Raw genomic sequence first — 14763 nt, 5'->3', positions numbered from 1 at the left:
TATTCCACATAGCTCATTTATTAAAACTAAGAAAGATGATTCCTTTTGGGGAAAAAAGGGTGGTAAAACAGGACAATTATCATCACCCTCTGCAAAATATTTCTTTGACCTGTATTATTTGGAATTAATCTATCATAAATTATTCCACCTAGTTGGAAACTTGAACTTTACTAACAATCAGGGATCATCTGGTCTGTGAGCCAATTCTAGTCTGCTGCTTCTTTTTTGTAAACAAAGTTTTACTGTAACACAGTCATGTTCATTTATTTCTATACTGGTTATGGCTATTTTTGCACTGCAACAGCAGAACTGTGTCATAGATCATATGGCCTGCTAAGATATCTACCATCTGCCCTTACACAGAAAACGTCTGCTCACCTTAATCAACATGAAAATATTTAAATACATTTTTAAGTAACTTATAACTGCCATTAAAAAAAGAAGATTTTATTGAATAATCTCTACAACCCAATATGGGGCTTGAACTAACAACTCGGAGATTAAGAGTCACAGGCTCCAAAGACTGAGCCAGCCAGGCAGCCCTCTACCATCATTTTGAAACTAAAGAATTGGATACATTTTAGTTTGTATTTGAAAAATGCATCACTGGTAATGGTTTCTCTCTATAAACCAAAAACATGTGGCAACTAAACTTCTGAACACCAACAAAAATGAAAAATCTGAAAATGAAATTTCTAAGAGATCAATTTAACTGAGTATCGAATGACTGTTCTCATAGCTTCAGTTTTTGTTCTGTTTTTAAAATCTTTTCACCTACACATTTAAAATAACTCAAGTCCTACACAAATAATAACAGAAGGGATAGTGTGGATTGCTTCTAATTTTACTTGTAATTTTAGGGTATTACATATAAAGTGGCTTCACTAACCCCTACAAAGACAATTATTTGGATAAAATGAAATACCAGAATCTGAAGAGAAGGGAAAGAAAATAAGAGCTCCACGTTTAAAATGGTAAGATCTTTTAAGAACTACAAGTACCTAAAACATATTAAATGATTAGGACAAAACATTTAGTTTATTAAGGTCACAAGAAAATGATCTGGTGAGTGGAGACACATAATTACAACTAACTTGTATGAACTAGTGAAGCAATGAGTAAACAGGTCAATTGTTAAAGCCCACATCACTTGTATTGAAATAAAATATAATACAAAATAATTTTGAAAAAATAGGTCACAACACTAAGAGAATCTTAACTAAAAATGAGGCAAACTTTTAGAACAGAAGAGCCATTATTAAAATGTTCATAATTTTTACACGAGGCAAATAAAATTGAATAGAAAATCAGCACTGTGGGAATTAAACAAGTGTTTCTAAACTACAAATTCTGTGACAACTACTCAGTGTGTTTACTGTAGATCTTAGCACTACTTGTAAAATGACAACCAAAATTGCTAGCACTGTATTAATTTTAGGGTTTATCAATTTTATATATTAAACAGTAATGATTGAAATCTTAAAACTTTGACTACCATTAGCCTTCCAAAATCATTTCTATTGCCTGAAAAATTTCTATGAAATACTAATATTAAACACTTTAAGATTTAACTGATATGACATCTGTGGATCCCCCCACCTACCTGCCCCCACACCCACAGAGATAAAACTAATATTGGGTGTGGGGATGGAAATCATGCTTATAGGATGATGACAAGGTTCAACTTAATAGTAAATATCCTCAAAGTTTGTTAATTCGATTTTAACTAATGTAAAGAGATCACAGTACTTGGATATCTAATGATTGGATATTGGGTATGAGATATTAATGCTTGTACAGTTTTCTCAACTACACACCGATGTTACCATAAGAAATCCATTTTGAAGAGTGGTTCCTTCCCCTATTAAATCTTAGAAAATTTTATTTTCAGACATTTGAGAAACTGAAAAGGCTGCTGAGAACGTCAAGAATTCAAATACAATAAAAAAGTAAATAAAACCCATAACTGTTGAAACAAATCAGAAATTGTTCAGCCTAAGAATTAAGATAATTAATTAAAATTATAAATTTCAAGAAAAACAAAAATTTAAGTCAGACTTCATCAGATCCACAGAATATGAGAACATACATCCAAAAAGTTTGGCTTAATATTCATAAACCAATTAAGAGAAAACAAAAGTATATTTTTCAATGTTAGCAGCTCTGCTAATAAACTAAAATAGGCTTCAAAATATTTCCAGTGGCTCAAAAGAACGTCTAGCCACAGCTCAAAATTCAGGTCCAGGTAACAGTGGAATCAGAAATCTGTGCAATCAATCTTTTCCTGAACATTTAAAATCTAAATTTTCACCAGTATGTGTACATCCAAAATGAATTTTGGATCTCCTCTCATGGTATAGTACAAAAGCTTAGTAATATACCTCCCTACTAAAACTTTCATCATATTGAAAAATTTATTTTTATTTTCCTATTTTACACAAAAAAGAAAATAGCTTTTACCAATGAAATGGTAAAATTAGAGGCAACTATAACTTAAAATTACACAGCTTCTTAATGTTTTATTCAGAGCATTCTTTATACAGAAGAAGCTTCACTGATATTTAATTTACTGCAGCATCCTGTGGGTGAAGCACAAAATTACATTAATTATAAACAAAGAAACAAAGCACTTTTGACTTTTTAAAATTATATATATATTTATATCCAGTTGACAAATAGCATCACAATTATTACCGTATAAAAAACTAAAAATCACCATGGAAGCTAAGGCCTAAATCTTATTCCAATTGTTCCCTTTTGTTTATATCTAAGAGATATTAGAAATTAAATTCCAGTACCTAAAAAAAAAAAAAAGGGTCTACATTATTTACACACAGTATGGAAAATAAAAGCTGCTTTTTGGCTAAGTTAGATTGTGGTTACCTACACAGTATTTACATCGTCAATGTTAGGGGGGAAAAAGCACTAAACAAATACCATTTCAAATGGAAATACATTATGCCTGGAATTTTGTTCTAAAATTAATTGTATATCCTAGTGTCTGTTGAATAAAATTTGACTTCCAATAAATCTATTAAAAATTTGAAAAGGAGTACCACTATACATCTTTATATTGCTAACCTAACCACTGTTAAGTACAATATTGTAGTAACTACAAGCACTGAAGCTTAAATGAAACAATGGCAACATGTGTGTAGATGGAATTTTATTTAAAATTGTAAAATATAATGCCTTAATGTTTACCCATAATTATGAGACTATCTAATATCCTTTTCATCCTTTAAGTCTCATATATAATATGTCCCTAAACAGTGAGACCTTCCAGTAACTTACCAAAGCAAAGTTTAATTATATTATTCTGTTCTTAGAATTATTTTTCTAATATTTAAAAACATATCTAAACCCTTGGCAAAAACAAACGCAATCAATTCAGTGTAACAGACTGAGCTTTAAACTGTACTTTAATTTTCAATTAACTGAAACCTATAGGTTAATTGAACCAAATGTAGAATTTTAAATGACCCACTACGAAGCTTTTCAATCAATTATAGAATGCATAGAAAAGTGGAGATAAGTTTTGGGGAAGGTGTAAGGTAGTTAATGTGGAAAATGATAAATGCTAGTTTTAATAACAAAAATGGTACTTAATGTACATGAAAGTTAAATTAACAAAGTATAAAAGAGAATAGCTTAAATAAACTGGGATTCACATATTACAATAGCAAAGTCATGACCAAATGAACTGAAGACAAGAACAGTTCTGAAAATTCTCTTTTCAGCCTACTTCCAAAAGAAATAGTCAGGCTTTTTTCCTGTACATAGTTTTGAGCTTTGTCTATACCATATATAGTAGAAAAATAAATTCTTTAGCAACCTAGAAACAGTTTATAAAACTCTTAAAGTTTAATTTTCTTTGCCAGACATGCCAATGTTAAACTGACAGCTATAAATTAAAGCTATATAGACAATAGGTTATTAAGTAATATAGAACAAGTTAAGAATACTACATTTACCGGATTTTTCTTTTTAAAAATTACTGTACTTTCTTAATTCCTGTGTGCTTTGCAATAGGAATAATAGGGACTTTGTTTTCTTAGAAAAGATAATAACATGTAAGAGTATAACACAAATAAGATAATTTATAATATACATGTACTTCAACAGCAGCCTGGTTGATGTTGACATCTTGATTCTGAAGTTAAAATTAGAAGTACAATACCTAGGACATAACAGTTGGGAAAGACGGTATTTATTTTAGGGAAAAATGGAGCAAATCAAACTCTTAGGAGCCTCCAGTCTAAAAATCATCTATTTACTATAATACACATAAGACAACCTTAAAATTGTATTATGAATGAGGATTACAACACGGACCAAAGAATTTCCTCTTTCCTACAGGAAAAGATAACCTAACAAGGAAAAACAAACCATTTTTTTTTTCCTTTCCAGAAAAAAATGGCATGGTTTGGTAATAAACAAATTTTGAATAAAGCCTAAAAAAATTTATGCCACCAGTTCTGAAATTTTTATCCATAATTTAGTGTTCTGGTTGGATCTTTACTAACATAATGTTTAACCCCCAAAGCAGCAATCATTTACAGCAAATCTGGTACCAACATCAAAAGAAAAAATTGTTTAAAAAAATGGTGCAAAAGCATTTTGGATTTTAGTACAACATATCACAGAAAAGAATATGAATACAAGTTTGCAACTTTATATATACACACTCCAAAGAGGCTGTCAGTACCCAAAGTATTTTTATTGCTATATTAGCAATGGATTTTTGGATATGTTTTTAAGGGCCACATAAAAATAGATTCAAGGAACAGATTAAATTGAAGTCCTAGATTAAAATGTTTGGTTTAAAGAATTTTCTACAACAAATTTCATGTTTATGTACGAAAAGTTATATAACCTTATATGAAAATGTCATGAAGTATTTTCTACACTATACTAAATGTATTTCCCAAGAGGGAAAAAATTAAAATATCTAAAATATATTAGATTAAGATTACAAGACCATCATAGATCTTTTGAACATGCATCTGTTTACAGAATTAACAGTATACAAGATGTTTATTTCATTATGGACCATAAAGAAATGAGTTGGTGACAACTATCCTCTGCACAATATTATCAACTCACTTTAGCCACAAGTATATCCTTGGTATGCGTGTACAAGAAATATGTTCATTTACCCCTCATCAAATCATCCACAGGTTTATTTAGAAGTAAAGATGAAGGTGCAGAAATATGATAAGTGTATTTTTCTTTCTTTCAAACAACATCCCAAGCATGGCATAAGTAGCCTGAAATTATAAAATACTTAACTGGGCTTTTAGTTATCTACACAGACTGCTAAAATGTAAATTAAGTTGCCCAAATCAGCACATCAAATAACAAAATCAGCCATAAAGCAGGCTGAAAAGCATTAAATGTTTCATATATGTGAGTTTTTAAATCATTTAATTTCTATAGAAAAATTTTATTCACAATATAATGTGACAGAAAATGCCACAGGAATGATATACTGATTGCAATAAGGTTGCATGCAACAGCAGCTTTGTATTTTATAGCTATTTTTGTTTATAAAAATTAAACCTCTCCAGTCATGCTTATCACATGTTAGATTTGTAATGTAAATGACTAAGGAATTATACCATATAGTTCAAAGAGAAAATGTCTCATCATTTTGACTGTGAATTACCTGTAAGAAAAATCAAGTATACTACTGAACCCTGAAACATGCATGCCTAGATTTGCTTTTTGTCCAAATTCAGGCTGTCTGCAATCAATTCGTACTTATATAATACCAAGAGGATCTGTCTGTAACTGTGGTTGAATCAGCTGAGGTTGCAAAGGTGGTGGCAACTGAAGCGGTACCATTGGTTCCACCAACTGTCCTGGGTTTGAAGGTGGTGGAGGAGCCACAGTGTTCACAGTTTCCACAATTTCTCCATTATAAAAGAAAAACTGACACTGCTGAATGAATGTTTCAACAACAGACTGATGGATCTTAGTAGTAGACAGAAACTCTCGATTTTCAAAATCGGGTCTCATCAAGGTTGGCCAAAAACAGATGGATAAGTTGTCTGCTGTCATTAGGTTGATTTTGTTTTGCTGACTAACCCTGAAATTATGATAGGAAAAAACAATTAGAAACCAATCAAAATTCATGGCAATTTAAGTATCAGAGATCTCAGATGATTTAGTTTTAAAAATTTTTTATCTTAACTTCAAATTTAAACCATCTTTCTTCTTGTGCATTCTAAGATTTTCAACTACATTTCAGTAACAGGAGACAGCAAATCCATTCCTTATGAAAAATCAAAGATAGTCTTTAAAAAACGTGGTACCAAGGGTTTTATAATTTATGTATAGAAACCTTCTTAATGTGAAAAAAAAAAACCTTTTTCTCAGAGTAAGGAGGACACGTGACAAATTTTAATGAGTTTCTGGCAACAGAGACCGAAAATTCTAACTGCATATCCAAATTCCTTGACTATTATGAGAGATGAAAAGACAAACCGTGGTATTGTCAGCTCGCTGATCCTTGGAAAAATCAAACTTTAGAAAAATTACTCTATCATATCCTCCAACCAACAGACTTTTCAACTTTCAAAAAACTTAGTTTCTAATATTGCAAAAAAGAATCTTTTCCATCATTAAATATATTGTACCTTGCTACAAATTTAATTTGAAAGACAACAGTTCACAGAAACACATTCCACCTTAAAATTCTTAGTTAGAATTTTAATAAGAATTTATCACTTAAGAATTTACTTAAGAATTTATAAATGATTATACATTGTATTAACAGATTTACATATAGCTCTTTAAATATGTGAGCAAGCACTTCTACCATTGTAATAAGAAACCTAAGAGAAAAATCTTAAATTATAAATCAAAATTATTAAATTGGGGAAGAATCTTAGTATTTTTATCTGATGCTCTTCCACACATAAAGAAATAATCCAGGATGGAAGGTAGTGGGAAAATCTCGTAATTAAATTTGCACATCAAAATATTTTAAATATAAACCAAAGAAACCCCTTCCCCCAACCACAGGAATTGTTCATCTGAGGTAAAGTAATATGCCCTAAAAATATGTGTTCTATGGTAAAAGTTATTACTATTTGTTAAGAGACAAAATTAGAATATTCAGAATAAAGTTAACTAACTATAGTGGGTCCATTCAGGTGTTTCTATGCAGTAGACAAGTGTAGATTCTGAAAAAAGAAAACCGAACAAAAAACGAAAGGCAAAAAACAAAAACACCTATAAAGCTGAAAGACATTACAGCATGGGCATCAGGTCTACAAAAGAAAGGTACCAAGTAAGAGATGAGGGTGCCTAGGAAAGGCTTCCTTGAAGAGGTAATGTCTGATGTTTGAGTTAAGAGTGATGGGCAATTGGTAAAATGGTAGGAAGGGAAGGTAATTCAGTCAAAACAGTGGTTCTCAACTTCAGTGTGTATCAGAACCTCCTAGAGGGCTTGTTAAAACAGAGACTGATAATTATGTCTGGGGTGGGACCTGATAATTTGCATTCCTAACAAGTTCTGGGGTGATGCTGCTACTGCTGGTTTGAGGACTACATTTTGAGAACTGAGGCAGTCATATTAAGATGTAATGACAGGCACAAATTGATACCTCTGATTAAATGCTATTAATCCAGTTACTTGCTGTGTTGTGTACTTAGAGAAAGAAGGCGTAACTAAGTTAGAACTAGACCACTTAATGTTGAACATTTTTTTCTTTAGGATATAGGATGTTATTCAATTAAAAAAACATCTTTATAGAAAGATCATTCTTAGATCAGGATCACAGGAGGATCAAGAGGAAAACTGGCATGAAGAGAGCTTAATTACAATGAAACTAGAGTTACCTAAATGAGAAATGATAATGGCTAAACTAAAGCAGTGGCACAGGAACAAATAGGAAAAATAATTAGAGGAGAAAAAAGTGATTCAACACAGGAACTCACTGAATATGGAGGCTGAAAAGAGAATATAACAAAAGATTAACTCCATGGATTCATTTCTGCAATTTGCCAATCATCTATTATATATTTATTTATCATTCATTTCTTATACCAGAACTTAATGAGTGACTGCTTTATTCACTTTCTATGTCCCTAGCACTCTTCAGAACACTTAGCACACAGAGTTCCCATTACAGTCTGGTTGACCAATCCTTTTAAAATTTAAGTCTGATGATATTATTTCTCTGCTTTACTCTCCAGGGGTCCCCCTACCACTCAGAGTGACAGGCATGCAATGCTATTTTCATTAAGAAAGTCTCATTCCTCACCTCCTCACAAATGTCAGTTGGAAGTCAACAGTGTGCTTAGCGACATACACTCATAAGCAACTTCCTTGTCAGTAAAACATTTTAAAGATTAAAGTTAGACATATTACACTCTGAGAAGTACTGTCCTATATAATCTCACACTGTCTCTCTTCCCTTTCTGACCGTAATTACCTCTTACTCTGTTCTTCCTTCTCTCTACTGAAATCACAAAGCCCTCTGCCATTCCTCAACACATTATGTATGCTTCTGCTGCTGTATGGTTGTATTACTGAAGCCAAACATGGTACTGTCTAAAATAATATTGCTAGTGGACTAGTACTATGCTTCTCTGACCATGCTTTTCCCCTTGGTCTTTTTTCCCTATTCTTTTAAATAAAGTACAATTCTGGGGTGCCTGGGTGTCTCAGTTGGTTAAGCATCTGACTGGCTCAGGTCATGATCTCAGGGTTCATGAGTTCAAGCCCCACATCAGGTTCTGTGCTGACAGCTTGGAGCCTGGAACCTGCTTTGGATTCTGTGTCTCCCTCTCTCTGTGCCCCTCCCCTGCTCACACTCTGTCTCTCAAAAAGTAAATAAACACTAAAAAAAAATTTTTTTTTTAAATAAAGCACCAATTCTTACTTCAGCACTTTAAAATGGCCAAACAATAATATGTTCACAAACCATCTTTACACTCTATATTGGGTAAGGTCTCTAACAGTACCATGTACACATCTGTTATCATTTCAAGAACCATTTGTATGATAATTTTCAAAAGATGATACTCCACTAATTTTATGACAATACTAGTATGCTGGTATTTTCTCAAGGAGGGAGACTTCAGAGAATAGTTACTAGAAACCTTAATATAATTTTATACTACACTGATTGCAACAATAAAACTTTAAACATTTAAGAGATACAAAACTGAAATGTACTTGGGTTTCAATATTGATGTTATAAGTTAAAATAAAAAAAACTTCATTAGTGTCAATAGAAATTATAAGGAGCAGACTTTTGAAAAACTTAGCACAAATACTAGTAATTCTATTTAGTCCTAAGAACAACTTTGTGAGGTGTTATATTTCTCATTTTTATAGTTGAGAAAATGAAGACTTAAGCAAGGTTAAGTAATATGCCTAAGGTCACATAACTAATAAAAATGTTTCACATCTGAGCCTCTCTGACTCAACAGTCTGAGCTTTAAGCTATGACACAATACTGCCTTTCACTTAATAAATGGTATTGTGAAGAGAGTTATTGTTTTACAAAAAAGGATACGCTTGAAGTTTAACATATTTAAGATTTTAGTGCAGGATTAATGTCCTGCATTTCAGGTTAACAGGATGGACGGGAATATGAATTTAAGTTTCTGATAAAATTTCACTTTGTGGGCTATACCCGAACAAAACAAGCAAGATATACAAAAGCAACAGAATGTGATACAAAAATTAAGTGAAACCTCTAAGAGACTTGGGGTCTTACTCATAAGATGTGTCACTTATTAATTATGTGACACTGAGTATCTAATTTCCCTCTTTAAACCTCAATTTTTCCAACTTCAAATAGGTTCATTTGGTTAAGAGTCATTTCATACCTAAAATTCTAAGTCTATAGGAGAGAACTGTTGAATAATAGCAATATTCTTACTACTTATATAATATACTTACTATACTATTTATATAATCATTACATGTACTAAAAGAGTCACAATCATATACCTTTCTTTTTTTTTTAATTTTTTTTTTTTAACGTTTATTTATTTTTGAGACAGAGAGAGACAGAGCATGAACGGGGGAGGGGCAGAGAGAGAGGGAGACACAGAACCAGAAGCAGGCCCCAGGCTCTGAGCCATCAGCCCAGAGCGCGACGCAGCGCTAGAACTCACAGTCTGTGAGATCGTGACCCGAGCTGAAGTCGGACGCCCAACCGACTGAGCCACCCAGGCGCCCCATCATATACCTTTCTTTAAACAAGTTGTGAAAAGTCTATTTTAAAAATCCAGAGAAGACCCAAAACTCAACTATATTTAAAATTAGTTTGTCTCCTTTTCTCTATCTTATTATTAACCCAATTTAAAATTGGAAGTTTAAAATTTACAGTGCAACTGCATAAACAAAAAATAAAAATACCTGTTTAGATGTGTTATTACATATCTGAATACATCATAGTTGACAGGATGAAATTTCTTAACAATTTCTTTCAATGCATGAAGACGTTCTGTTTTATCTGGGATTTCTGTAAAATCAAAGTAGGAAGGAATTTGTTGAAACACACATTTAAAAATATTTGATAAAGCTTCCTGCTTTGCTTACTGTAAAAGACAATGAAGAATCTGTTTGAAGCATATGAGAATAAGTAAACAAAAACAAAATGTTCTAAGAAACCTGCTAAATACATTATCTATTACAATAGACTTTTTGCATGTAAAGCTAATCACAAGGTCATACTGACTCAGAGATGATAAAATTTGAAATGGTTATACTGAATAAGCACCTACTTTCCTACCTTACTTTTGCAAAAAATGACTTAAGATATGAGGCCAAAGTTAATTTGACTTTAAAAAACTTAAATACACATGTGTACACACCATACAAAGGTTAATATTTTACTGAAATATGTTAGAGATACATTCACATGAAGAGTTCATTTGATTTTCTTACACAGCCTCTAAGTCTGAAATAAAAATACAAATCACAAATTTCTAGTACAATGATCTTCAAATTGCTAGAAGCACTGAGTCACCTGAGAGACCAGCTACAACTAATTATTTCTGGGGATCACTCCCCGGGATTCTGATTTTGTTTACTTGCAGGAAAATAACCTTTAAGAAAGAGTCTTATAAGCTGAATTTTTATTAGCTACACATTCTAGTGCATGGATGATTTTAACACAAAGCAATCAGTACATTAAACCCACCATTATCATCTCTCTCCAAAAAAGGAGGCTTACAACTTACTTGCTGCTTCCAATAGCTCTGGATGAAGAGAATATGGAATTAACGGGTCTGGCAGATCTGCAAAGAAAGCTTTAAGAGCTCCAGCTACAGCATTTACTGTTACTTCCATTGATACGAGACTGATATTATGATCTACAAGACAAAAATTTAAATTTATAATTTATATAATAAAATTTTAATTAATTGTAAGAGAGGTAAGCTAAATATAGGTACTTATAGATCCAAATGTATTACAGTCTTCTCCTCAGCCGTGTTTCTTTATAGGCTGATTCACCCGTCCCTAAATGTGTTTTGTTTTTTTTTTTAAGTTTATTTATTTTTTAGAGAGAGAGATAGAGAGCACATGGGACAGGGGCAGAGAGAGAGAGAGAGAAAGAAGTGGGGAAGAGAATCCCAAACAGGCTCTGCACTACTAGTGCAGAGCCTGATGAGGGCTCCATCTCATGAACGGTGACATGACCTGAACCAAAATCAAGAGTCAGATGTTAAACCAACTGAGATGCTCAGGAGCCCCTCCTACTCTGTTTTAATAAGTTTGCCTACATAAGGGAAGAGAGAACCAAACAGGAAGCATCTTCTACTACAGCAAATGTAAAAGGCTGTTAGGCTTATTAGTATGTTATAGAGCATTAGCGTTCACTAATACCTACCTTTTAAAATATTTTGTTTACATAAGCTATTTTACAGGGGCACCTAGGTGGCTCAGTCAATTGGGTTACCAGGATTCCCTTTCTCTCTGCCCCTTCCCCACTCTCTCTCTTTCAAAACAAACTTTTTAAAAGGCCATAAAAAAACAGAAAGACAAAAGATAGGAATTAAGCATATAAATTTTAGTTTAAACCTTCTACTTCTACTTGCTGAAATCAAGTGAGTTTACACCTTCTAGCTTACACTTGATTTTTTTGTATGGAATAGTTTCATTTCAACCCTTTTCAGCGAAGTTCTGACTTAAAAAACAAGAATGGAATATACTAAAGGTGTATCACAAGGTTAACTTGCTATTAAAAAATTTTTTCTTTTTATAATTTTGATTATTTATGATATCAAATTTTGATATTTATGACAGAAAATGTAAAAACACAGATCAACAACAAGAAAAAAATTACCCCCATCACCTAGAAACAATCACTATTTACATTTTATTTATTCGGGCATGTTTCCTTTCATCCCTTTTTATTCATTAAAAAAAAAAACCTAGAAAAATCATAAATACATTTTTATACTGGATTTTGTTTTCAAGGCATTATCTAAGATGATTAAAATTTCACAAGCAAACGTTTAAAACCTTTCCTGTGTGTACCAGGTAACATTTAATTGTAACATAATTGAAAATTTGCAAGAACAGTACTAAGAATTCATACATCCTTAACCCATTAATAACCTTTTGCCCTAAATGGTTATAATGACCATAAAATATTCCCCAAGATTTAACAATTTACATAATATTTTATTACTGAACATTTAGATTTTATTTAAAAACATTAAAGATGCTATGATAAACACTATGATATACTAAAGCTTATTTTCTTAGGCTACATTTTCTATAACAAGAGCTATCCGATGAATATTTGATATGGTGTGTGGCACAGAAAACTCTTCATTATCTCATTATTCATCCTAGTTCCTCTTATCACTCCTAGTCTAGATATGAAAAAGTTAGGGTTTAGAAAAATTAATTGCCTTAGGCACAGTAAGTGACAGAACGAGAAAACAAAACCATGAAGTATAATTCAAGAGGCCATAGTATTGACTATAACCTATTCCTTAATTACTGTAAGTGAAATTGCACAAATTTAAAATGAAGTCCTATATATAGAAAATACTTCCAAAGCTTTCACACCACTCAACAACTGACATTTTACCATTTTAACACACATAAATCTACACTATTTTACACAGGAATCTAGTATTCCACTTATAAAGAACGTGGATAGGTCCCCTCCTCTTTTTAAAAAAATTTGAGACAACACTGCTATAAATGCTCTTTCAAGTATATCTTGGTAAGCTTATACAAAGACTTCTGTAACATAAATATTTATAAGTGGAATATCTGGAGCAAAGTATCTGAATTTTAATAGTTATACATGAACTACCTCTCAAAAGGTATCCACAACCAACAGTGTACAACATACCTGCTTCTCTACACTCTGTCAACAATCTTTTCACTCTGATAATAAATCAAAATCAACTCTTTTTATTTTAGTGTTTGTATCTACAAATCATAGAGACAGAGCATATTTTCATATACTCTTTGGTCTCTTTCTTCTGATGTGAACTGCTTATTCCATCCAAGATTATTCCACACCTCCCTCAAGTTTATAGTTTGTCTCCCGGTTTTGTTTACGTTTTATCCACTATCTCACACAGAGATAGCAGTCCAGGTTATCATCCTGTTTAGGATTTCTACATTTCATATCAAGTTTAGGCCTTGATACTCCAAGATTATAAAATATTCACTCATTTTTCTCCATAGTGCTTATAGTTTTTTTACATTTAAAACTTTGTTTCTTTTTTTTTTTAATTCCTAATGGTTAGCTGGCCCTAAAGCATGGAAAAAAAATTAAACTGCACCTTTAAATAAGTATTATTTCTGACTTAGAAAGATGCTGATTTGTCCTAAGTCAATTGATTGCTTTTCTAATTCTGGTAACAGATTTATAGCTCTCCTATTCTTGACTGTGGTAAATATTCTATCACACATTTAAAATCCTGCTTCAAGACTCTTTCCTCCCCAAAATCCCACTTCCTTATAAAAATCAGTCTTCCCACCATGAAATTTCAGTAAGGAAAATAATTTAAAAATGATTGTATTTTATATACCTCACCTTGATCAAACTGCTTTTGAATATTGTCTTGATCAGTTTTGTTCCCACTAACACGGTAAAGTCCTTCAGTACATAATCCTATAAGAATAAAGAAATATATAAGCTTTTATACATACATACATACATACATATATACAACAGAATACACTCAACCTTAAACACATCTTAGTAACTTAGAAAAATATGGTGGTAAAATACCATTAAGAATTAAAAATTTGGGGGCATTTGTTTTGAAATTCTTAATAGACCACTTTTTCTCTTAAATCATTTAGGACATCCAGTTCCATGCAAAATGAAATAACATGTTTCTTCCTATTTCTTCCACTAAGTATACCTAAAATTCCTGAGCACAGTATATAAAAAGCAAACATCAAGATTCTGAATGGTGGAGAGAAGATAGACTGTCTAATGACACTGGAATTTGCAAAACAAAATTATAGTGAGTTCTCTGGGGTTTCTTTTTGCCTCATATACACTGGACTGGACAACAGAGAAGCTTCAACCCAGAAATAGCACAGGCAAAAAAAGAGAAAGAAAAAATAACAGAAAACCAAACACAAGAAAAGCTTGCTCTCTCTCAAGTGGAAGGACTGTGAAAGGTGTAGCCTTAGAAAGCAAAAACAAGGGGCGCCTGGGTGGCGCAGTCGGTTAAGCGTCCGACTTCAGCCAGGTCACGATCTCGCGGTCCGGGAGTTCGAGCCCCGCGTCAGGCTCTGGGCTGATGGCT

At 32.3% G+C, this 14763-nt stretch overlaps 1 protein-coding gene across 5 annotated transcripts in view; it reads right to left on the bottom strand.

The window, feature by feature from the left end:
• Nucleotides 1-1019: 1019 nt before the first annotated feature.
• Nucleotides 1020-14763, bottom strand: part of ARHGAP5 (Rho GTPase activating protein 5) — an 81866-nt gene continuing 68122 nt past the window's right edge. For 4 of the 5 annotated variants that reach the window (XM_023255644.2, XM_023255643.2, XM_023255645.2 and 1 more), the window contains exons 4-7: nucleotides 14037-14114; nucleotides 11212-11343; nucleotides 10385-10490; nucleotides 1020-6091 (exon numbers count right to left, since the gene is read on the bottom strand). In XM_023255644.2, coding sequence (XP_023111412.1) covers nucleotides 5764-6091; nucleotides 10385-10490; nucleotides 11212-11343; nucleotides 14037-14114 — 644 coding nt within the window. In that variant the 3' untranslated portion in view covers nucleotides 1020-5763. Of the gene's footprint in view, nucleotides 6092-10384; nucleotides 10491-11211; nucleotides 11344-14036; nucleotides 14115-14763 lie in introns of those variants that run through there. The other variant, XR_006599498.1, reaches the window with a different exon arrangement.

The sequence above is a fragment of the Felis catus genome, chromosome B3 (assembly GCF_018350175.1).
Source record: "Felis catus isolate Fca126 chromosome B3, F.catus_Fca126_mat1.0, whole genome shotgun sequence".
Taxonomy (NCBI): Eukaryota; Metazoa; Chordata; class Mammalia; order Carnivora; family Felidae; genus Felis; species Felis catus.
This window is presented reverse-complemented; position numbering and strand designations above follow the sequence as displayed.